The sequence below is a fragment of the Papio anubis genome, chromosome 8 (assembly GCF_008728515.1).
Source record: "Papio anubis isolate 15944 chromosome 8, Panubis1.0, whole genome shotgun sequence".
NCBI lineage: Eukaryota > Metazoa > Chordata > Mammalia > Primates > Cercopithecidae > Papio > Papio anubis.
Window position 1 is genome coordinate 128034013 of NC_044983.1, and position 25387 is coordinate 128059399.

A 25387-nucleotide genomic window follows, 5' to 3' on the forward strand; every position below is an offset into this window, starting at 1 on the left:
AGAGGCAGCAGGGACTCACTCAATCTTCTCATTTGCCTTCGTCCACCTTCACCTCTCCCTTTCCCTTCCCGGCAGACATCAGGGTCTTCTATAGGCCATTCCTTTATTTCCTTACCTCTCACTCTCTCTTCTTTGTACTCGTGGTTCTCTTCTGCTATCTTCACTCCACTAACAGTCACCCCCAGGCCAATGAATCTGTTGAACACTCAGTCCTCATCCTATTTACCTTTCTAGCATGATTTGCCATTGCTAAGTACTCCCACCTTTTATACCACTATTATCCTAGAAATTTCATTACACAGCACTCTCTTGGTTTTCCACTCACCTCTGTGAACGCTTCCTTCCTAATCTCTTTTGCAGGTTAATCCTGTCCTATTCACTTATTCAATGTTTGAGTTCACAACATTCCACTTTAGGCTCTCTTTTTTGAAAACTGTATACCCTCTTCCTAATCCATCTCGTCCACTGCAAGGCCTCAATGACTACCTATACTGATATGACTTCCAGATGTATAACTTTAACTCAGATTCCTCCTCTGAGCTCCAGATTACAAATATCAACACCATCTTGATAGTGTCTCTTGGATGTCCCAAAGAAACTTAAACTCATTGTGTTTCAAACCATGCATGCTATATTCTCTCACCAAGCATGTCTACTCACTAGGCAACTCACACTCCAGACATTTTCATCTCCTCAGCACAGAATGTTCTTGCCTTTCCCCTTTGCCCAGTAAAATCCCCCTCATTGTCTAGCACTCATCTCCATTGCCAGTTCCACAGGGAAACTTTTCTTAAGTTTCCAAATGAGTCAAATTCCCCATTGTGTCATACAACTTTTTTTCATGGCACCTACCACAATCATTATGTTATGTTTCTGCAATTATTTAACAAAGAGCTGAACCCCAGCCCCTGTTCCAGTAAACCAGAAGGCCCAAGAAGACAGGGGTTACATTGTTTATTTCATCTTTGTATCCCCTGACCTACTGTAGTACCTGGAAAATGGTAAGTGCCCAATAAATATCTGTTGTTTCCATTCTAGTAATAAAAATAATTATAACTACAACTCACTGAGCACCAGACATTGAACTATGGCTGATAGTCATTGTCTCATTTCATCTTTAAAATATGCTTTGAGAATCAATGTACAGAAATCACTAGTCAATTCTGTATCCTAATAACATTGTGTACACTGATAACGTTCAAGCTGAGAGTCAAATCAAGAATGCAATCTCATTTACAATTGCCACAAAAAATAATATACCTGGGAATACCTCTAACCAAGGACATAAAAGATCTCTACAAGAAGAACCACAAAGAACTGCTTAAAGAAATTATAAGTGACAGGGCCAGGCGTGGTGGCTCACCCCTGTAATCCCAGCATGTTGGGAGGCCGAGGCGGGCAGATCACGAGATCAGGAGATCGAGACCATCCTGGCTAACACAGTGAAAACCTGTCTCTACTACAAATCAGAAAAATTAGCCAGGCGTGGTGGCGGGCACCTGTAGTCCCAGCTACTTGGAAGGCTGAGGCAGGAGAATAGCGTGAACCCAGGAGGCAAAGAGCCGAGATTGCACCACTGCACTCCAGCCTGGGTGACAGAGCGAGACTCTGTCTAAAAAAAAAAAAAAAAAAAAAATTACAGGTGACACAAATAAATGGAAAAATATTTCATGCTCATGGATTGGAAGAATCAATATCACAAAAATGGCCACATTGCCTAAAGCAATCTACAAATTCAAACTACTCCTATCAAACTATCCCTATTCCTATCAAACTATCAATATTATTTTTCAATTTAAATTTAACTTGGTACCAAAAAAGAGTTTGAATAGTCAAAGCAATTCTAAGCAAAAAGAACAATGCCAGAGGCATCATATTACCCAACTTCAAACTATACTATAAGGCAATAGTAACCAAAACAGCATGGTACTGATACAAAAACAAATACATAAACCAGTGGAATGGAATAGAGAACCCAGAAATAAAGCTTCACTCATAGAGCCACCTAATCTTTGACAAAGTCGACAAAAAATAAGCAATGGGGAAAGGACTCTCTATTAAATAAATGGTGCTGGGATAGCTATATGCAGAAGAATAAAACAACCTCTACCTTTCTCCATATATAAAAACTCAAGAAGGATTAAAGATTTAAATGTAAGACCTCCCTTAAACTAGCAGAATCCTAGAAGAAAACCTAGGCAACACCATTCTGGACATCAGCCTTGGAAAATAATTTATAACTAAGTCCTCAAAAGCAATTTCAACAAAAACAAAAATTGACAAACAGAACTTAATTAAACTAAAGAGCTTCTGCACAACAAAAGAAACTATCAACAAGAGTAAACAGACAACCTACAGAATGGTAGAAATATTCACAAACTGTGAAACTAACAGAGGTCTAATATCTAGAACCTATTAGGAATTTAAACAATTGAATAAGCGAAAACCAAATAACCCCATTTAAAATGGGCAAAAGATATGAGCAGATACTTCTCAAAAGAAGACATACATGCAGCAACAAACATGTGAAATAATGTTCATCATCACTAATCATCATAGAAATGCAAATAAAAAGCATAATGAGACACTATCTCACACCAGTCAGAATGGCTATTATTTAAAAATCAAAAAACAGCAGATGTTGGTGATGCTTCAGAGAAAAGGGAATGTTTACACACTGTTGGTGGGAATGTAAATTAGTTCAACCACTGTGGAAAGCAGTTTGGAAATTCCTCAGACTTTAGAACCACCATTTCACTAGCAATCCCATTACTTGGTATATATCCAAGAGGAAACAAATCATTATACCAAAATGACACACACACTCACATTTTCATGGCAGCACTATTCACAATAACAAAGACAAAGAATCAACCTAGGTTCCCATCAACATGGAATTGAATGAAGAAAATGGTACATATACACCATGTAATATTACACAGCCATTAAAAATAATGAAATCATGTCCTTTGCAGCAACATGGCTGAAGCTAGAAGCCATTATCTTAAGCAAATTAACACAGGAAGAGAAAACCAAATGCCCCATGTTCTCACCTATAAGTGGGAGCTAAACATCGGATATTCATGAATATAAAGATGGCAACAGTAGACACCGGGGCTACTAGATGGGAGAGAGAGAGAAGGGGGCAAGGGTTGAACAACTAACTATTGGGTACTATGCTTAGTAACTGGGTGATGGGATCATTCATAACCCAAACCTCAGCATCAGATAATATACCTAGGTAACAAACCTGCACACGTACCTTCTGATTCTAAAATAAAAGTTGAAAAAGAAAAGTAAATTTTAAAATAGATGCTTTGAGTTCCCATCACTGTGTTTATATACATGTATATACACATACTTACTTGTATGAATATTGTTATTACACAATATGTATATATATCTAATATGTATTATATTTCAAGTTATATGTATACACACACATATATATATATAAACCATATATATGGTTTTAAAAATGAAGAAATTTAAACTCAACAAAGTTAAGTACTATCCAAGTGTACTCATACTGGGACTTGAACCCTGACTCCAGTACATTTTTTTCCAATATAGGTCTTCTAAATCTGACTCTCCAGTATCCTTTCTCCACCCATATTCCTTACAGAAAAGATACGATGGAAATGTGCAAATATTTTCCCAGCATTATCAACTTAATAATTTACACATTTACATTAGGCTATTTTGCATGACATAGTCACATATGTGTTTTGATCACACATGTAATATAAAGAGAATTTTAAAAATATGGCCCATCTCTCCATCAAAATGACTGTCATCTCTGGAACTGACATTGGTCGAGGACCACAGGGTTACCACTGCCCACTTGGAGATAAAATTTTATTATGGAAAAGAAGACTCAAAACTCACCATTTCCATTGCAATGGTCTGTGTCCAACCTCTTGATCCCCTCCAACCAGTTGTCCTCACTTGGAGAAGAGTCGACGTCACAAAAGATACTTCCATGCAGCCAAGATTTGGAGGTACTGAGGTTGAAGAGAGAAGAAAAGGGATGACGGATTCTCTTTTTCTTTCTAAATATCCTAGAGAGAAATGAAAGCATGGTGAACAATTAATAATAGTTACCTTTAGTTCAAAACTGTGATTTCCACAACCCAAGTCTGCTCACTGCATTAATTCTACAGAAGTTTCTCAAATTCTACTGTGTGCCAGGTCCTTGGCTCAATGTCTAGAGAACTGAGATAAAAGACAAAACTTTGTGTGTGAAAAGTTCACAATGAATTATGGGAGAAAGAAAAAAAATAATGCACATATAGGTAATGCTTTCCTATAGTTTATTCTGTGCCAGGCATCTTTCTTAGTGCTTTACATAGATTAGCTCACATTATCTTCAGCACAACTCTGTGAAACAGATACTATTATTATCCCATTTTTCTGATCAGGAAACTTAGGCACAGATAGGTTAAGTCACTTGGTTGAGGTCATGCAGCTAGTAGGTGACATAGTTGGGATGCAAACCCAGAGAATCTGCCTCCATGGTCTTTGCTTTTGATCGCTCTGCTATATAGGAGACACGTGCTCTGAAAGGATTACCTAGAGGCTGCTCTGAGGGCACCAGGAGTGGCAGTGCTAATTGATAATCAAGGGAGTTTTTCTGGGAGAAGTGAGTTGTAAGCTGCATGAGATGATCTGACCTGTTCATCGAGGAACCAGTAGGTGTGATTAGGTCATGCCAAGAAATGAAGCTGGACAGGTAAAAGGAAGGCAGGTAATGATGGACTTCTCATATGATACAAGGGAGTTGGAATTTAGTGTTGGAACAAAGGGAGACCTCTAAAGCATGGCTACAGGGAAGACAGTAGTGATGACATAATTCGGTTTGCATTTCCAAAATTGTCGGTAACAGAGGGTGGCTCAGAGGTGCAAGATTGAGGGCAGAGGGGCTGATCGAAGGGCACAGGGGAGTCACTGTTGCGTATCTTCCTGTGATGTGTCAAGCCCTGTGCTGAGCACAGGGTGCTCACTATACTGGTGAAAAATAGTGAGGGCCTGAACCAAAGCTAGGTAATGCAAGGTCGAGTGAGACAGCTTTCCCATCACATGCAAGGAGGGCATGGAACAGTTTTCCCATCACGAAATTCTGCTCTTTAGCTACAGCTGCTACCAGAAGACGCACTTTGAATTGTGCTTTCCCTTGGTGGTTAGGACGAATTACAACAAGCCTTGTGCATTCTTTATCCTGATGGTTCTCCACCACGTTGATTTTTGGCTGCAGGGAACATCTGGTAGGTTTTGGAGACATTTTGTTAATGTTACACCAGGGAAGGAGTGCTCCTGGCAGACGGTGAGAAGAGGCTAGAGATGTCATTAAATATCCTACAGTGCACAGGGCAGTTGCCCACAACAAATAATTATCTGGTGCAAAATGTGAATAGTGCTACTGTTGAGAAAATCTACTTTATTTGAACTCTCTCTGTCATTGGTTCCAGGAATGGCAAGTTGAGAAAAATGGTAGAGTTCATGACAATGGAACACATTCTTGTGAAAATGAACCAAATTTGAAAGATTCTTGTAGGTTCTATGATGAGATCATTTAAAATGGAATAAACAGCAATTAGAAATTTTTATTCATTTATTCTTATATTCATTAATTCACTAAACAGCTCTTTATTGAGTACCTATTATGGGATGGGCACTCATCAAATTTGAGAACAAAAAGTACGGGTGAAACATCTTTAACATCAAGAATATCTATATAACGTGGGCTAGAGTTAAAAGTGATGTTGCAAAACTGATTCTTGAAAGTCAGACCATCTGAGCTGGAATCCTATTTCCACCTAACAGCCCTGTGAGCTTGGGAAAATTACTTAACCTCTCTGAACTTATGTTTCACCTTTGTGAAATGGGAATGGCAGTAATAAAATCTATGTCATAAGATTCCAGAGCAGGAGTTGGGAATCAAATGGTAGTATATATGCAAACCAGTTGGGATAGTCCCTAGCACACAGAAAGCAATCAATACATTTATTTTATTTTTAAAATAACAAACACTGGCAGTTATGTAAGGCAAAATAAGAAGAAAGAAAATGGAGTAAAACTTTCCTGAAGGAGGGTGCCTAACCAATGTAAGGAAACCACCTTGCAGTAGCCTGGCCTGGAGAATGTACTGGAAGGTGGCTAATGCAGGAGGCATCAGAATGCTAAGGTAATCATTGCAGAAATCTAAACAGGAGGTTATGGTGGCCTGAATGAAGAAAATAGCTATGGGAACAAAGACAAGAGGAACAATTCAAAATAATTTTAGGAAGTAGATTCATTTGGGCTTCACGTTTGTCGTGGAAACAATAAACTTCTTACCAAATACACCTTACCTGGACACACAACTGAACTACATCTTTCTGCTCCTTTGCCATTAGGTGTGGTCATGAGTCTAAAGTCTCCCCAGTGGAATGTGAGCAGAAGTGATCTGTGCCATTTATGGGCTGGAGTCTTGGGGAAAGCAGGTGTTCCTTCAACTCACATTCTTTCTACACTTTTACCAGTTGATTCCAGGCAATTCCACCATGCCACAGCCTCTATAAGGCTTGCATGGTTAGCAGATGCATATGATGAAAGAAATCTGGGTCTCCGAGTCTCTACTTCAAGGTGGCTCACCAGTTAGGCTAGAACACTCATGCTGGACAATTACAAGAACAAGAAATAAAATCTGGGCCCAGTGCAATGGCTTACACCTGTAATCCCAGCACTTTGGGAGTTGGAGGCGGGCAGATCATAAGGTCAGGAGATCGAGACCATCCTGGCCAACATGGTGAAACCCTGTCTCTACCAAAAATACAAAAATTAGCTGGGCATGGTGGTGGGTGCCTGTAATCCCAGCTACTTGGGAGGCTGAGGCAGAAGAATCGCTTGAACCAGGGAGTCGGAGGTTGCAGTGAGCCGAGATCACGCCACTGTACTCCAGCCTGGTAAGAGAGCAAGACTCTATCTCAAAAAAAAAAAAAAAAAAAAGACATAAAAAGAAGAAGAAATAAAATCTGCTTTCATTTGAAACATTACCTATTTAGATCTATAGGTTACTACCGACACCATCTTATCCTGACCAACTGACTAAAAGGGATGTATGAATAAAAATGTCAAGTCTAGAGAGACTCACAGCAGAGGATAAATGGTGCTTCTTTTCATTGAAATAGAAATCATGTGAGAAACATTTTGAAAGAAAGGTGACCTAATCTATTTTGGACATACTGGGTTTGAGATGCCTATAGGAAATTCCTCCTTCCCTCATCAACAAAGGTAGAGTGTATTTCCCTGACCCTTATTACAACTTGCCCATATAAGTTGAATTGACCAGTGAGATGGTAGCAGATTGATGCACACAGAGGCTTGAAATGTACCTGCTGTTGGGGTATGTCCTCTCGCATTTATGTAATTACAATGGAAAGAACATTTTTCTGTAGTCAAATGGTCTCAAGGGAATGACCTATATGATGCACACTGATTCCAACTGAAGCCAACCTCAACCTTGTTCAGACTAAACCAACCTACTCCAACTAACTTCCACATGTGTGGACTCATTGTTTTATATCATTAAGATTCGATAGTTATTTGTTACACAGCCTTATTGTGTCAATAGCTGACTGATTCAGTCAGCATATGGGTGGTTTTGAAGCAAAAGAAAATGAATGCGATTATCCAAATGTACCGATCCAAAGTGAACTCATCCCTCTTCTTTCCTCAAACATGCCCGTCCTTTCTTTCTGATCTTGATAAATGGTCCTACCATACATCTACTTGACAGAACCAGAGTCCTAAGATTCATGCAAGTGTTCTTCCTTTGTTGGACCTCCCACATCTTTGGATGACCAAGATTCCACCCCTTTACCATTCTTTTTATCTATCTCCCCACCCTTATTCTTTCATCATTGCTACCACAATTTGCTTTTAATCCATGGATACCTTGCCTTCATTTTCCCCATTGTACTCAGTCTCTACTGACATATTCATACACATCCAACCACCCATCCTTTCCATAGCGGTCACTATTATCTTTCTAAGAATACATCTGATAATTTATCAATGACCCCTCTTTATCTATAGAGTACTGCTCAAACTCCTTAGCCTGAAATTTAACCCCTTTCATCCAGCCCCTGCTCCTGTGCTCAGTCTTCTTTCTTACAAAACACCCCTTCCCACCCTAAGTTTATTCCTACCCAACTATTTGCTATTCTCCAAGTTTTACCAGGGTCTCTCAGAACCCCACACCTGTGCCATCTTTCCAGAAGTCCTCTTTCCTATTTTTATTTTAACTAACATCCTATATTTTTCAAGACTTAAATCAGCCATCACTACCTCTAGTGAGTTTATTTTTACCTATTCCCCAAGTAAAATGTATCTCCTTTCTTTTATCCCTTCACTGCATCCTGACAGGTTTCTATCCTGGCACCTGTATTACTTCATCGCTCTCATTTTCATGTTGGCTATGCCCATTCCCTCTTACCCTTTGTATTTCCACAGTCTGGAACAATAATGGGCTCCTTATAAAAGATAGTTGGGTGAATAAATGAATGAGTGAACAATTAATGGATGGATTGGACTTCAGATTTCTTTCTGTAATATGCTCTACTTACCTAACTAAGTTCTCTTTATACATAACACTGGTCTGGGATGGGTTCAGAGTTATGTTGCCATCTTTGTCGCACAGGAAGCTGTCTTCATTCCAAATATAGTAGCCATTGGTGAGGAGTCTGGGACTTCGGCGACAGATATAGTGGGAGCCTGTCAGGGGATCTACGGAGCTGCATTCAAAAGAATGGTCACCATCCAGGGAATCACAGGTAAAACTAAGAAGGAAAAGGGAAAGCCCTTGAAATATCTATTCAGTACATCCAGTCCCACATCAACCACGTCTCATCACTGTGAAGGAAAATAACATCTTTGCATTCATGACTGTCAATTACTTCTGCAACCATTAGGAATGTCACTCTTAACCTTCTGGGCTTCATCTCCTCACCTATGACAGCATTAAACTACAGAACCTTTAGTGCTTCTTTCTGTTTTAAACCTTGGTGAAAACGATGGCTAATCACTTTCCTCACCATACGATGAACCTACGTTTGATGTTAGTCTATTATATTTTTTTGGATGGGATGTCAGAAGCTCAAAATCCCCTCTACTCCCTTATTTTGAATAGCCCTCCAGTTGTCAGATCTTTAATCTTGTCACTGTAATAGAGACATTATAACTATGTAGCCACCGGAAACATATGAGGTACAGGGTAAACATGCAGTCAAAAAGATCATTTTTGGCCTGTGCAAATTTCCCTCCAGGTTGGCTGCACAAAATGGGCACACGGTTACCTTCCCTGATTTGGTATCCAGGGAAGCCTCATAATTCCTTGAGTAAACCTATATGTGTCTTAGTTTTAAAAAACAATCACGTTGAGATGGGATTGGTGGTGTATGCCTATAGTCCCAGCTACTCAGAAGGCTAAGGCAGGAGGATCCCTTTAGCCCAGGAAGTTTGAAGGCTGCAGTGTGCTATTCATGCCTGAGAATAGCCACTGCACTCCAGCCTGAGCACCATACCAAAGACCCTGTATCTAAAGGAAGGAGGAACAGAGAGAAAGAAAGAGGGAGAGAAAGAAGGGAAGAAAGGAAGAAACGAATAAGCGAAGGAAGGAAGGAAGGAAGGAAGGAAGGAAGGAAGGAAGGAAGGAAGGAAGGAAGGAAGGAAGGAAGGAAGGAAGGAATCACATGGCCCTATAATTGACAGGCAACTAAATTATTATGAAAATGTTTCATAAATGTAAAATTTCTTGAGGTGAGGTTTGGTGGAAGCCTGGTGACAATAGTAATAGAGCCATATTGGATAAAAGAGTATGTAATGTGTTATTTCTTCAAAACTGCTTAGTTTTTTCCCCCTCTCTTCTCCCATAAAAATTATTTTTCTTTGTCCTAAACCCCAATTAATCTCACTGTGATTTTTGTGTACGTATGTCCGCCTCAGTAATTATTTTAGACATTACTGGAGGGCAGATATTGTGAGCCTAAAAAATGTTCAGTATGTAAATAAACTCAATGCCAGTTACTGAATGAAATCACCTGACAGACTATGGAAATCTGGTAAAACCTATGAAAATATATACTGTCTGAATGTATCTGAGTTCTTGGGGTGGTTTTGTGTCAATCAATTAACAGCACTGATAGTACAATAGCTCTCATGTGCTCTTACCTTGATGCTTTCAATAATTTTTACATATTATGTATTCCACTTAATTGCATAAATTGGGACCATATGCTTCCAGAAAATCACAAATTCTAAGAATCAGAAGGAGTTTTGACGGTCATGTCTGCAGCCCCACCAAATTTCCCATCTGCTGTATTTCTGACAAACATTGTCCCTCTCTGCATGCACACCTTCAGTAAGAAGGACCCCACACTTACTAAGCACCCCCACAACCCTTCACTGAACAAATATGGGCTGTAGCATAGTGGACAAGACAGGGGATTTGAAGTCAATCCCCCTCTAAGCCTGTAATTCCAACTCTGTCATTGCTTAGGTGAGTAACCTTAATCCAGTCACTTAGCCTCTTAGACTGTTTCCTTATATGTAAAACAAGAAAAAAATCTTTATTATCGGGTTATCTTAATAATTACATAGTAAAATAAATGGTCTGTGCTTAGCAGCTAGTATGGGCTTAATAAATGTTCACTTCCTCCCTTCTTTTCTTTCCCTTCGTTTTCCGTTCCTTCTATCTTCCATTTGAGATCTATTCAGCTATTTAAAGAGAGTTTCCACGTCCTCCCTGGGTCCTCGCTTCTCCACATTAAAAGTCCTCCAGTTCATTTAACTCATCTTTATACGACATGATGTAGTTTTGATCCCTTAGCTATCATAGTTTGATGGCTTTTCTCTGAGTATTCTCCACTTTTTAGAGTTCCTCTTAAATATCATGCCAACCGTAGAACCTAGCCCTTTAAGTGTATCTGCCCAAGAGATATAGGGACTATCACTTCCCTCATTATAGAATCCATGTCTTTAGCAATGAAGCTTAAGTCACATTAGCTTGATTCTTTTTTTTCTCCTCCAGTTACCAACATATTATCACACTATTAAATAGACTATCAAGTCTACGGCCATACCACCCTGAACGCGCCTGATCTCATCTAAATAAACTATCAATTTCTAGTCTTTTTCCTGTATATTTAGAATTACCTTTCCTCTCTTAGACTTTTGGATCAATTTTATATTACAAAGTCAATATGTAATTAAGACTTTGCAGATAGAGCTAGGTTCATACTCTTGGTTTCAATCCTGGCTCTACCTCCTGCTAATTATTCTCTCCAAGGCTTAGTATTTTTTTTTTTTTTTTAACAAATGTGATTCTGTGCAGTAAAGATTGCCCAAAATAAACCTCATAGATTTCTGTAAATATTTAATGTCATAATTTAATGGAGGTTGTTAATGTCTATGCTTTCCATTGCCTAATGGTGGTAAGCTAAATATGTTGCCTACTGTTTGAATGACTATTCATTTTGTGCTGTTAGAATTTTGAGGGATTCGGCCGGGCGCGGTGGCTCAAGCCTGTAATCTCAGCACTTTGGGAGGCCGAGAAGGGCGGATCACGAGGTCAGGAGATCGAGACCATCCTGGCTAACACGGTGAAACCCCGTCTCTACTAAAAAATACAAAAAAAACTAGCCGGGCGAGGTGGCGGGCACCTGTAGTCCCAGCTACTCGGGAGGCTGAGGCAGGAGAATGGCGTAAACCCGGGAGGCAGAGCTTGCAGTGAGCTGAGATCCGGCCACTGCACTCCAGTCTGGGAGACAGAGCGAGACTCTTGTCTCAAAAAAAAAAAAAAAAAAAAGAATTTTGAGGGATTCTCATTATATTACACAAGACTTTTAATATATTAAATGATGTCATACAAATATGTTATCCCTGGAATCTATATGTTCTCAATCCAAATCATTGATAAAAATATTGAATAGTATGGGTAGAAATCTGAGACTTTGGAAACATCAAAAGGGACTATTTCCAGACATGCACTTTAACAGAACATTTTGGTTCTTGTTATCCCTATTAATAAATATGAAAATGGAGGCTCCAGTAGGTTAAGTTCATTGTTCAATAACTCAGGGCTTACAAGTGGGAGAGGCAAGCTAAAAATCTAGATCTTTTTTCTCCAACTCTAGTGCTCTTTCTTCTACAGCCTTTTGCCTCTGTGAAAATTAATAGGGCAACTATATAGTGCTGGACACTTAGGAGGTTTCAGAGTTCTGGACCTGTATTTCTATCTGCACTCCAATTTCCAAGGTTTCAACATTTGACAGTTATCAACTGCAGCCTCCCTAATCCCCTGGCATCTTTCTTTTATAATGCCCCACCTTTATCTATCCTCTCTTGATTGTAAACAAAATGAAGACACTCTTCCAACACCTGGATTATAGTTTAAAAAAAGGACCCTTCTGAACAATATCAAACCTTTAGAGCAGATAACAATATTATCTCTAGATCTTGACTCTTGCTTCATTCTGCTCTAATAAACTTAGTAGCTGATTCGTTTTTAGCAGGTCCTTTCCAATTGGTTTCTACAGTCCAATCCCACAGCAAAGCCCAGCAACGTGCCTAACTGCCTAAAGACAAAGCCTTTTCTTTTCTTATGAGGTTACTGACTAGGCCTTAGAAGAGCCTAAATCGTACCTCCTAGGATAGGACAAAGACTGATTGGTGAAAGGACAAGTATCATTAGGACCATTAAAAAATGTTAGATAATTACACACTGATAGATTACAAAATGTCTCTCATCCTTCTACACATCTGCCTCATGCTCTACTGAATTTCTGATATTTTTACATTTAAAAGCTTATATACAATGAATACATGCACTCAGTCTAGTAATAAAATACTGTTTCAAATTAATGTGAGTTATTGAACATTGAGCATGACCTGGCCCCCTACTTTTTGCCCTTTATCTACTCTTCACAAACCTCTAAAAGCTAAGTATCATTATTATCTTCATCATATAGCAGGAAAAAATGATTTGCAAAAGCAGCAAATTACTTGGATATTTTACATAGCTAGTAAGTGGCAGAGCTATGATATGAACCCTAGTCTATCTGACACTAAACCATGGATCCTTTCCACATGTGCCTCTGTTCATATTGATTCATTTGGTAGCATCAGGAGGCCTACAATTTACAAGAAGGAGCCGGTCCTAAAATGAATGTATGATCTCTTTATGCTCTAGGCACATTTCACCATGCTAGGGGAAACGTCAGCTGATGTCTGCATAAGGAATAAGAGACACTCAGTGAGTCATTGAAAAAAGAAAGAAAAAAGACTCCCTTGTAGCACTTCAACAAAATGGTAGACTGTACATGTTTTGGTAGAGCATAAAATTTGGCCATTGGTATAGAATTGTGTTGCTTTTATAAAACAAGATAGGAAAGCATATTTAAAAAGATATCAGTTTGAGAAAAAGTAATCATTCATCAGTATTCAATAGTTTCACCACTCACCAGAGAAACAATTCACAACTGCCTATATATTGACACTAATATATATGATATGTGATTATAATATATATATTCATTATTCTATTAGGCAAGATTTCATTTAGTATGTACATGGCACTGAAAATAAATAGCCTTTCAAAACTAGATGATAGCTAAAATAATAATTTCAAACCAATAATACAACAAAGTAAGACATAGAAATCTGAAACTTTGGAAACATCAAAAGGGACTATTTCCAAATAATTATTATTATTATTTTGAGATGGAGTCTCGCTCTGTCGCCCAGGCTGGAATGCAGTGGTGCAGTTTTGGCTCACTGCAACCTCTGCCTCCCAGGTTCAAGCGATTCTTCCACGCCACCCCCGGAGTAGCTGGGATTACAGGCACACCACCACCACGCCCGGCTAATTTTTGTATTTTTAGTGGAGACAAGGTTTCACCATGTTTTATCCAGGCTAATCTCAAATTCCTGACCTCAAGTGATCCACCCACCTTGGCCTCCCAAAGTACTGGGATTACAGGCGTGAGCCACCATGCCCAGAGAAGAATGATTTTTTTTTTTTTTTTTAAAGACAAGTCTTGCTCTGTCGCCCAGGCTGGAGTGCAGTGGCACAATCTCGGCTCACTGCAAGCTCCGTCTCCTGGGTTCACGTCATTCTCCCACCTCAGCCTTCGAGTAGCTGGGACTACAGGCGCCCGCCACCATGCTGTGCTGATTTTTATTTAATTTAATTTAATTTAATTTTATTTGTATTTTTAGTAGGGACGGGGTTTTACTGTGTTAGCCAGGATGGTCTCGATCTCCTGACCTCGTGATCTTTCCGCCTAGGCCTCCCAAAGTGCTGGAATTACAGCCGTGAGCCAGCATGCCTGGCCAGAATTATTATTTCTTAAAAGAAGCTCCATAACATACCTTGGGAAAATACACGTGGGAGACAGTTCTCCAGCATATTCTCTTTCCAATCTGGAAGAACCTGCGTAAACAAATGAGAGAGAAGTAGAATGTATCATACCTGATCAACAGTTACATATGTTGATACATGTATCAATATGTATAATTGCAAACAGTGGAGGCATGTAAGAAGATGGGAATAGCTGACGTTCCAGCTTCAGCTGGAAGATTCCAACTAGTACAGACACCCTTATCACTAGGGCTCTACTGGAAGCAAGACATAAATTAGAGGCTTCTATCTTCTGTTCCTGCTCCCACATAACTCTCCAGAAGTTCCAGGCGCGGTGGCTCACGCCTGTAATCCCAGCACTTTGGGAGGCCGAGGAGGTCAGATCACGAGATCAGGAGATCTAGACCATTCTGGCTAACACGGTGAAACCCCGTCTCTACTAAAACACACAAAAAATTAGCCGGGCGAGGTGGTGGGCGCCTGTAGTCCCAGCTACTCTGGAGGCTGAGGCAGGAGAATGACGTAAACCCGGGAGGCGGAGCTTGCAGTGAGCTGAGATCCGGCCACTGCACTCCAGCCTGGGCGACAGAGCGAGACTCCGTCTCAAAACAAAAAACAAAAAACAAAAAACGTTCCTTAGTGCAGGATAAGGCAATAATAAATCATTAGCATCAAACTGAGCTCATGAAAGGATGGGGAAAAAACGTCTTGTGTGAACGGGAGAAAACCCAAATCAGTTACCCAATGTGTTGGTTATTGTAGCTACTCAGTAAACTGAGGAATTCAATCATTGTTGTAGACTCTCTCTCTTTAGTGCATATTAAGACACTTCTACTGTAAAATAATGAGCAAAAGACATTAGTGGGGAAGAAATAAGGTTTTGTTTTGTTTTATATAAAATTTTCCAATGTATAAAGACTGTGAGTATTCTTAATTATAGAAACATCATCCATTCGTTCATTCCAGTTTAACCAAAGGCATGGCAACAGACTTTACTTGGGGAAAGTTGGAGTTGATTAATATTCTAAACTCTAAAGCAGAATTTTATCGTGTGCAGAGATGGTGTCAATGGTCCTAACAGACAAGCTTAGTGAAATTTGATTCCATTACGGACAATTAGTATCTAGGACAAAGAAAGGAATTTAGACTTTCAGATTGGGCTGGTTGATTTGTAAGGAGAAAACTGTGGGTATGTGAGGGAGAGTTAGAAGTGGGGTTTTGGGAGAAAATAACAAGAGGAAGGAAGAAACTTGAAACCACTACCGTTTTAACAGCGCCCTTATTTTCTGCAAGTAGCTATCAAAATCATTCAGCATTTTTTATACACAAACAGTTTTGCATCTTAATAGTAGCTGATAAACAATCTCCTTTCACATTTATGCACAGGCATCTAAAAAAAAACGGTGTTTTTTTTTTTTTTTTTTTTTTTTTTCTACTAGAAGGAAAAATACCACATTTCTTTCAAGGAAAAAAATGAAGTCAAAATCATTGCCAAAGTGAACACTGGCATTTAAGAAGCACAAGCTACTGACAGATGGTTAATGGTCTGAGTATCAGCAAAATCAAAGCAAGGAAATTGCTAAAAGGAGTCTAATCGTTCAAAAGATAATTGCGTATCACAGTTCTTCTACATTTACTTGCTACTGGTGTTGACATCAGTTGAGATATTCGGTACATCTTGGGAAGGCCGCTTGCTCAAACTTCACAGATTCTCTGCAAAAGACGTTAAAAAAAGGTGGACTATATATTAAAAATAGAAAAATTATGCCAAAACAGATGGCATCTACTAATTGCACTAGTCAGATTTGTTTACTGAAATAATACAGAGATACAGAATTGAAGGTAGGAGACCAGATTGAAGACACAACTTCTCTAAAGTTATGTCTGCCTCTATGACTTTGAACATTTTCCATTGCCTCGCTCAGTGCATCTCAATAACCTTTTTCTGTAAATAAGAACCATACTTTATTTGGAAAATCTAGACTTAAAAAGGTTGATTTGTAATCCAAAGACAATAATGAAGGTGAGGTATTTGATTGAGAAATCTTAATAAAATGACTGGTCTAACAGTAATTTAGCCCCCAAAACAAACTTACTTGTATTTTAATCATCTGACACAAATCATCTTCATTATCAAGTTTCAAACGGTGCTTGGAGATTGGTGTCTGTCTTTTGCCCAACAATTTGAACCATTGACAGGTAGTCACAGAGAGTGTTTTTTAATAGCTTTTATCAGCCTGGACATTCCTAAAGAGCATAAGTAACATTGCACTAAAGATAGCATACCACTGGGAAGATTTTAGAACTCAGTTCCCATGAAGACATAATTTAATTTCTCAATTACAAATTAAAAACATATCAAAGAATGCAAATTATGCAAACTTTGATCATTTACTGTTCATCAAATAGAACCAACTTCTGTTGACTATGAAACTTTGTATATAGTATCACTATCCTAATCACTTTATAAGGTAGGACTAAATTCTTTTCTGATTCACCACCTATGGCCACATTTTGTAACGTGAGAACTAGTAATGGATTGTTTTTGTAGCTGTAATACAATCAATCAAACCAGGCTAATTCTATAGCTTCAAGTTGAATATTTCAATAAATATATACAAACCCTATTAGGAAACTATAAACCTGGTTTATAGAGACCTTCAAAGACGTCAGGAGAACTTTCTGGCCTTCCTTGGAAGATCTCTAAATCAAAGCACACATTTACAAATTTCATTTGTTTGGGATATCAAATAATCCCAATGTAATGTAATATATTAGTATGTCACTTGTTCTTTTCATTTTTGATCAATATTGTATGGATATGCCCAGCCCAAATTACCTTATTTTAGTGTTCCCCAAGTATTAAGCTTAATTTTAAGCCTGTAAATCCTGCAGCAGAAAGTAAGGTCTTATTGCTCTATCTTACAAGTGCTTAGAGGAATCTACAGGCAGTACACTGACATTCAATAGAAAATTAGTAACAGTAGAAAAAAAACCCTTCAGTTATAGATCTAAAACTTTTCAAGAAACAGAATCTGCCAGTTCCATCAAAGCAACACATCTATTCTGAAAAATGTGTGCATACATGTTCCTTCCAAAGAGAGTTCCCAGCCTCTTCTTCCAATTGACAAAGGACAAAATTATTACTGAAATATGAAGCTTCCTGTGGTTGACAGTGGAAAATTTGAGGACTGAGCAGTTCCTCAGCTGAAAAAAATGTCTGAATGTCAACAGGTGCAAAAGTCTCTTAATAAAGGGAATCCCACCCTACCTTCTTCTCACAGATGCCCACACACATTGCCGTGCACAGGTGTTTGCAGAGAAGTTTTGTCTTCAGCAGCCTCCTCTTCTCTTGTCTGTTTTCTGGTATAAATGAGCGTATAGTTCTTGGGACAGTCAGTCTTACAACTTCTCTTGTTTTCTTTTGAAAACAGCCTGCGTAACCAGAGACAAAGAAGCAGAATGAGGTCATACTTCCTGTTGGGCTCACATCAGTGGCATTCACACTGAAGAGTGTGGTGAAGATTTCACAGAGTTTCCTGGGCCAGCAGGAGGGAATGTGCAGCCCGTGTGACAGGCCAGCTGGTTACAACCTGGTCACTGGAGGGGTGGTTTGCTGAGCTAACTTGTCACCTTTGGCTGCAAGAACATGAGAAAGACTTTCAGTCTCACTTCTTGCTCATCATCTGGCCACATTCAGTTACAAGTAGTGCAGAGTAGTGATCTTTGTCCAAATCACTTAAATGTATTGAGGATAATGCACTGATGCTATTAAATTCAGAATACTACTAAATAGCAAGAGCTTGATCTTATGAAAATTTCTATAGAGGCAGTAAATTTATCTAATGAAGATTGGACTTTACAAAAAAACTGTATAGATGGCATTTTACATTTACATTATAGTAGAGCTCAAAGACTTGATGGTGTTTGTGGGTTCGTACACGTCTGTACTATTACAAGTGATAAAAGAAATGTACATTCAAATATATATTCCAGCAACATTGAGGTACTACTGTATAGTGGAAAGAGTGTAGGTTTAGGGGTCATATAGACAGAGATTCAACCTGTCTACCACCTTAGCTGTGTGACCTCAGATTTGTGACTTACCCCTCTGAGTTGCAGTTTTCTCAATTATAAGCATAAAAATATACATGTCACATGATAGCTTGAAGAATTCAATGAAATAAAAGAAATGAGGAATAATTGAGTCCTCAGCAGAGATATGCAAGGTGTATTCCTTATTCATTTTCTGCAAATCAAGTTCTCTTCTGAGGCACCAGCTGGTCAGGTTGGCAAAAAAGTTAATCTCATCCTTTCTTGTGGTTCCCTTTCCCCGAGGTTCTGCCACATGGCAGGATCTTCTGTAGAACATGTTTTAGGCAGAAGAAGTTGTCAGGAGGAGGGTCCATCTAATTTCAAAGTTCTCTGTCTCTGGAACTTCATGTCTAATCTCCATCCCTCAAGTGTGGACGAAGGCTGCTGATGTACTCCTTGTAAATAGAGTAAGGAAAAGGTGCTGGGTTTCCACTACCATGATGAGGCTTCTGTCTTGCTGGACTCTATTACTTTCTTGGCTTGCCCGCTTTGATGAAGCAAGATGCCATGGTGGAGAAGCCCATGTGGCAAGGAATCAAGAGTTGTCTCAAAAGCCAGTAAGGGTCTGATGCTCCATCCAACAGCCAGGAATCCAGCCAAGAACCAAGTGTGTGAGCTTGGAAGTGGAACCTTCTCCAGGTGAGCCTTGAGCTGAGTGCAGCACCATCTAATGCTTGATTGGAACCAAGAAAGACCCAGAAGCAGACAACCCAGGCTAGCCCTGCCCAGCTCCGTGGCCCACACAAACTGGGAGGTGACAAATGGTGTTTCAAGCCACCACGTTTTGAGGTAATTTGTTACACAGCAATGACTAGCAGATGCATAGTCCTAACACAGGTCACTTCCTGAGCCATCTGTCATTGCTGACTCTGCTGCTTTAGTGACTCCTGTAGAATATAGTCACATTTACTCAAGGCTACTTCTGGTCACATCTGCCTCGATTTACCAGACAGCTACTCTGCTCCACAGCTGTCTGGTGTTCTCTTCATTGGAAATCACAGTTCTCTTCTTCTTCTCCTTTTCCTGTTTTGCTTATCTCTCATCCTCCTGCTTCCAGCCTTGGCTTATCTCTTCCAGATGAGGGAGGAAAATCTTTCTGACTTATTCGAGACCCTCCGCTCTTCCTGTGCCCACAAACCCACTTCTCCAAAGAGTTCACATCAGAAAAACTTTGGTCTACTTTTTTTTTAACGATCTGGTAAATATTAGAACCTTATTATTAATGATCATAATAATTGCTAACTTTAAGGAGTGCTTACTATGTACCAGGCACTGCTCTAAGGCCTTTCCACATATCAATACATTAACTGTTATATCAATTCCATGGGAGATGGTCTATTATTATTCTCATTTTACAGAAGAGCAAACTGAGTTTAGAGAATTGCCCAAATTCACATAGCCAGTATGTGATAAGTAAGTAGAGCTAGGATGCAAACCCTGGTGAGATGGCTGCTGAGTTTGCATTCTTAACCTATAAGTGATAATGATCATAGCCAACATGTGTCAGCATTTCTTACAAACCAGACACTGCACTAAACACTGTACATATGTAATCTTGTTTCAACCTCACACAGCCCTAGAAAATAAGTGCAATTATTATCCACATGCAGGACAGAGGTTTATAGAGTTTGCATAAATCTTTCAAAATTGCCAAGGCCCAGAACTAAATTCCAACCCTATGGCTCCCCTCTCAATCATCTCTCTTGAGGCCCACTCATCTTCTTGTTGTTTCTGAAACACTAGACATGGGTCTACGTTAAGATCTTTGAGGTTAGCGTTCCCTCACCCTAAGGGTCATAGGGCTTTCTTCCTCCCCTCCCTCAGCTCTTTGCTCCACTGCCTTGCTTCTAATTAAGTTGCCCTCCTAGTCTCTTCCTGCTTTATTCTTCTCCTTAGCACTTTACCAAGGAATATGTCACTCAATTCATTCCTTGTAATAAGAAACATACTCCTCAGCCAGAACATAAGCCTTAAAGGAGCAAAGAATATTGCCATTTTTCTTCATTTTAATAGCCCAAGTATCAAGAATAGTGCTTCCCATATAGTAGGTTATCAATTAATGTTTGTAGAAGTAACCAATAAATTAATTACATCAAGGTAGACTTGCCTTCAGAACTTTTATTCTGTATGTTACAAATCAGTGTTTCTAAAAGCATGTTCCACAGAATATTCAATCCTCCACTATTAATGGAGGTGATGCGTGTGGATGGGGAAAAGATTAGTGGTAAATTTAGGTACAACAAGTCCTAGAAAACATAGGTCTCTGTAATGGAGGTCACTATAGAACCATTTAAATGATATTCGGACTTGCTACTATACACAGGAAACATGATCTCACCATCTGTCAAAATTATTTGCCTTGAGAATCTTTTAGTCACATAACATACATCTCCCAAGACCCGGGTTTCAGAGCTGTGTACTGCAAACTTTCATGTGCTACAAATCACAGAGGATCTTACAGAAGTAAGGGAATTGGAGACAGTGTTTCATATCAGCTCCCAGGTAAAGTCAAAACTGTTAGTCCGTAAGATACTCTTTGACAGGCAGGATGCTAAAGAACTCATGTTAGGAAATGCTGACATCAGTTGACGAACTTGACAAATTCGATTTTAACATACTACAAGCAATGAACAAACACGCCTGCATGCTTGCTTAAATCCCTCATGTACTCACGATGTCTCTTCTTACCCAAGCCTCATCCTGCTCTGGAACTCTGTGTCCTATTAGATGACAACATCTTCCACCCAATCACTCATGCCAGAAAACTGGGAGAAATCGTGACTCCTCTCCATGTAGCTTTTGAACACGGACTTGAAATTGTGACTCCTCTTCATGTAGCTCTTAGACTTACCATCTAAGTCTCCATCTCCACTATCTGCTCTGGGGCTCCAGCGACATCAAATCAGTATGCATAAGCCATATAATAATAGCTATCAATAACGTACATTACATAATGAAAAATATGAACCAGGAAATGTGTGTGTGTGTGTGTGTGTGTGTGTGTGTGTGTGTATTGTACCTGTTACCTGGACTTCTGTGCCAACATGCCAAGGCCACTTGGCCTCTCTCCAACACATTCCCCAAGCCATGGCCAGAGTGACCTTTCCAATAGAATATCTGATCATGTCACTCCCCTGATTAAACCATCAGTGTCTGCCCTTGCTCCTCTCTCCTGTCAAGTTCTAAATCCTCTTCATGGCCTGCCAGGTCTGGTAGGGTCTGGTCCTGACTATCTTTCAGCCTCATTGTTCCCTCAACAGGCCCCATCTTTCTTTTTAGAATTCAACTGTACTGGCTTCCTTTCAGCTTCCCTAGCTTTGCTCCATCTCAGGCCCTTGGAATGTGCTATTTTCTTCACCTCCCATCTCTTTCTGAAAGAGCTTTTTCTTTGAACAGCCTCTCTGACCCTCCCAGACTAGGTTATGGATCCCATAGCTGTCTGCACATTCCTTTCAGAGGATGCATCACAGTTGCAATTAATGAGCAAAGTTTCTGTCCATGTTGGTTCCTTCTGCTACACTGTGAGTTCTCAGAGAGTAAGGAGAATGCTTTTCTAGTTTGCTATCACAGTTTCTATGATTAGCATAGTAGGCACTTAATAATATGTGAATAAGATTTTTTATCACCTAAGTCTGGCTGGGTTCTCTGCCACACATAACACAGAAGGGCCAGAAAGAGATATATGGGCCAAAGCCTGGACAGGCTAATAATCTGGAAAGAGTTGGAAGCTAGCAATTCTTATCATAACAGTTATGCCATCGTAAAAATCAACCCCCAAGTCTTAGTGGCATACAGCAGTAAGCTTTTATTTTCCCACTTGATGGCTTTGTAATATGTTAACTTGGCTAATTGAAACTACATTTCCCAGAATTCCCTTTTTGTATGCTCCTGGTTAAGATAGGCCCTAAAAGCAACTTGTGCAAGATTTGGAAGATGAAAGTGGAGCTGAAGCTGTGTGTATTTTTGGAAGGTCCCCGCAAGTCAGACTTTGCGGCAGCTCATGCACGTTTTCACAGACCTGCTGGCTTGATGCATGGACTCGGCCCAAAGCTCCAGTCCCTGGAGATCAGTTGCTTCCATTTCACAAGTCCTGGTAGAGGAGAGGGTGTGGCTCTACAGAAAGAATACCAGCTTCTGTTTAGAGCATACCCGGCAATGAGGGTGGAGTCTCAGAGATAGGAAAAGGCCTATATGGCTTTTGGTGATAGACAGATGCGTGTTCCAGATGGTTCTTTGTGGATTCCAGTTTTCCGAGCTCTCCTCTGCTTCCTGTCCATCTTTTGATACTGACCAACTGTCTTGTGATTTCAGGCTCAGCACCCCTCCTAAGAAACAGCCAAACTGAGCTCGCTTACCAGTGTCCATAATTGTACAAGGTTCAATCTCTATTTTACACAATTGCAATTCTGCATCATTCCTAGTAGTTCTGCTTCTCTGCTCAAATCTAACACATCTTCTTCTTCTTATTATTATTATTACTATTGTTATTATCTTTCGATTGATATTATTATTGATATTATTATTATATCAATTATTATTATATTATTATATCATACATATTATACATAATATATTATATATTATATTATATTATTATTATTGATATAATTATTATTGATATTATCTTTTGATTGATAACAAGTCTCACTCTGTCACCCAGGCTGGAGTGCAGTGGCACGATCTCGGCTTACTGCAGCCTTTGCCTCCTAGATTCAAGCGATTCTCCTGCCTCAGCCTCCCGAGTAGCTGGGATTACAGGCACCCACCACCAGCTAATTTTTGTGTCTTTTAGTACAGACGGGGTTTCACCTTGTTGACCAGGCTGGTCTCTAACTCCTGACCTCAGGTGATCCTCCTACCTCAGCCTCCCAAAACGCTGGGATTACGGACATAAGCCACTGTGCCCTGCCGAATCTAACACATTTTGACCTGTGTTAACTGCAAGTTGGCTGAAACTTTGCTCCTTGTGCCATCATTCCTGGAGGCAGTACCCCTTGTGAGGGACTTCCCTTTCTTGCGGCAGAGGGAAGAGAACAGGAGAGCTGTCAGAAACACATAATGGCTTTTAAAGCTTTTCAGAGCTGACACCTGAAAGTTCTACCCATATTTCCTTGGTCAAAGCATATTGCATGGTCAAATCCAATGCCATCAGGATAGGGAAGTACACACCTCCAGGGGGAAGCACTGTAAGTCATAGGGCAATGGGTAGATGTATATAGCAGAAGCACATGGGGCGGGGGATGGGGTGGAAAGGAAGAACTGGGAATTGTTGTAGAATTTACTATAGCCCTCCACGTTGGTCACGAATATGTACATTCCTCCTTTTTACTTTAAAAAAAAAAATACTGTATTCAGCTAGGCATGGTGACTCACGCCTATAATCCCAGCATTTTGAGAGGCCGAGGTAGGTGGATCACTTAAGCTCAGGAGTTCAAGACCAGCTTGGGCAACGTGAAGAAACCTCGTCCCTACAAAAAAAAAAAAAATAGCCAGGTATGATGGCTTAAGTCTGTGGTCCCAACTACTCAGGAGGCTGAGGCAGTAGGATCATTTGAGCAAGGGAGGCGGAGGTGGTGAAGCCAAGATCGTGTACCCTAGTCTGGGCAATAGAGAGAGACTCTGTCCTCCCCCCCCCCACCAAAAAAAAAAGATGCTGTTTTCACTTCATCTTTCCAGAGAACATGCCAAAATCTTATTTAATCATGACAACAGACTTCCAGTCCAGAATCTCATAATAATCTCTATATCAGTTTGGTTTCTCTTAATACAAAGACTTCTAAAACATCTTAGCCTATATGTCCAACATTCAATACCAGAACAGAGATGGAATAACTTCCATCAAAACTTCTCCTATTTAGCAAGACAGTAATGGAGCTATTCTGAAACGGAATGATCAGTTGTTACAAAAGCCTTGTACCCTGTGAGTAGGGAATGTTCCTTGATACAGCTCTGATTCTGCTCCTCAGGGGTAGTAGCTCAGGCAATTGGGGCTCTTGTTTCTACCCTCCAGAAAGTAAAAGTATTCCTTTTCCATTACTCTCCTTGGCCACCTCTGAAGATTAGAGAATATGCCTTTCTTGGGGGCTGAGCAACTTTCTCAGCTTACTTTCTGGTTGTAGAAGTTAGCAGACGGAAAGGTAACTTTGAAACCTTTAGTTGTCATAATCTCTTTGATACCAAGCTGCTACCTCTGTGACTGTACATTCTATTAAGAACATATCGACAACTTTTCATGCATTTGATTCCAGTCAGCTTCTTGTGTCAATATTCATGCTTATAACTGTTTTGAGACATACCTACCTCTTTTTTTTATTTCTTTTTTTTTTTTTTTTAGATGGGAGTCTCGCTCTGTTGCCAGGTTGGAGTGCATGGACATGACCTCAGCTCACTGCAACCTTTGCCTCCCGGGTTCAAGCAATTCCCCTGCCTCAACCTCCCAAGTAGCTGGGACTACAGGTGTGCACCACCACGCCCAGCTAATGTTTTGTATTTTAGTAGAGAGAGTATTTCACACCATGTTGGCCAGGATAGTCTCAATCTCCTGACCTCATGATCCACCTGCCTTGGCCTGCCAAAGTGCTGGGATTACAGGCGTCAGCCACCACACCCGATCCAGCTCTTTGTTTTTAACTGCTAGAACCTTAAGCTTATTGGACAACCTGTTGCTTAAGCATCTGTCCTGTGTCGGGTGAATAATTCATGGGCACGTCTTTGAAGAACTTTCAAACTATTCAGCTTTATGAGAAAAAGATTATGTTGGCGGTATGAGTTGTCATGAGATTGTGAGATCACAGTGCCATTAAGGAATTATGTTACCTACAGGTAATATGGGGGTAGGGATGGGGACTATATATGTAAGTATTTAGAGAATATGAGAATAATTAAATTATAAGT

The 25387-nt window shown here is 39.8% G+C and overlaps 1 protein-coding gene across 29 annotated transcripts in view; it reads right to left on the reverse strand.

Annotated features, from left to right (window-relative positions):
• Positions 1–18521, reverse strand: part of TMEM71 (transmembrane protein 71) — a 55540-nt gene extending 37019 nt beyond the window's left edge. For 2 of the 29 annotated variants that reach the window (XM_031669761.1, XM_031669753.1), the window contains exons 1-5: positions 17670–17922; positions 16036–16111; positions 14410–14470; positions 8607–8819; positions 3889–4061 (exon numbers count right to left, since the gene is read on the reverse strand). In XM_031669761.1, the coding sequence (XP_031525621.1) occupies positions 3889–4061; positions 8607–8819; positions 14410–14470; positions 16036–16075 (487 nt within the window). In that variant the 5' untranslated portion in view covers positions 16076–16111; positions 17670–17922. Of the gene's footprint in view, positions 1–3888; positions 4062–8606; positions 8820–14409; positions 14471–15139; positions 15233–16035; positions 16646–17021; positions 17994–18505 lie in introns of those variants that run through there. The other 27 variants (XM_031669767.1, XM_031669769.1, XM_031669768.1 and 24 more) reach the window with 27 other exon arrangements.
• Positions 18522–25387: the final 6866 nt, after the last annotated feature.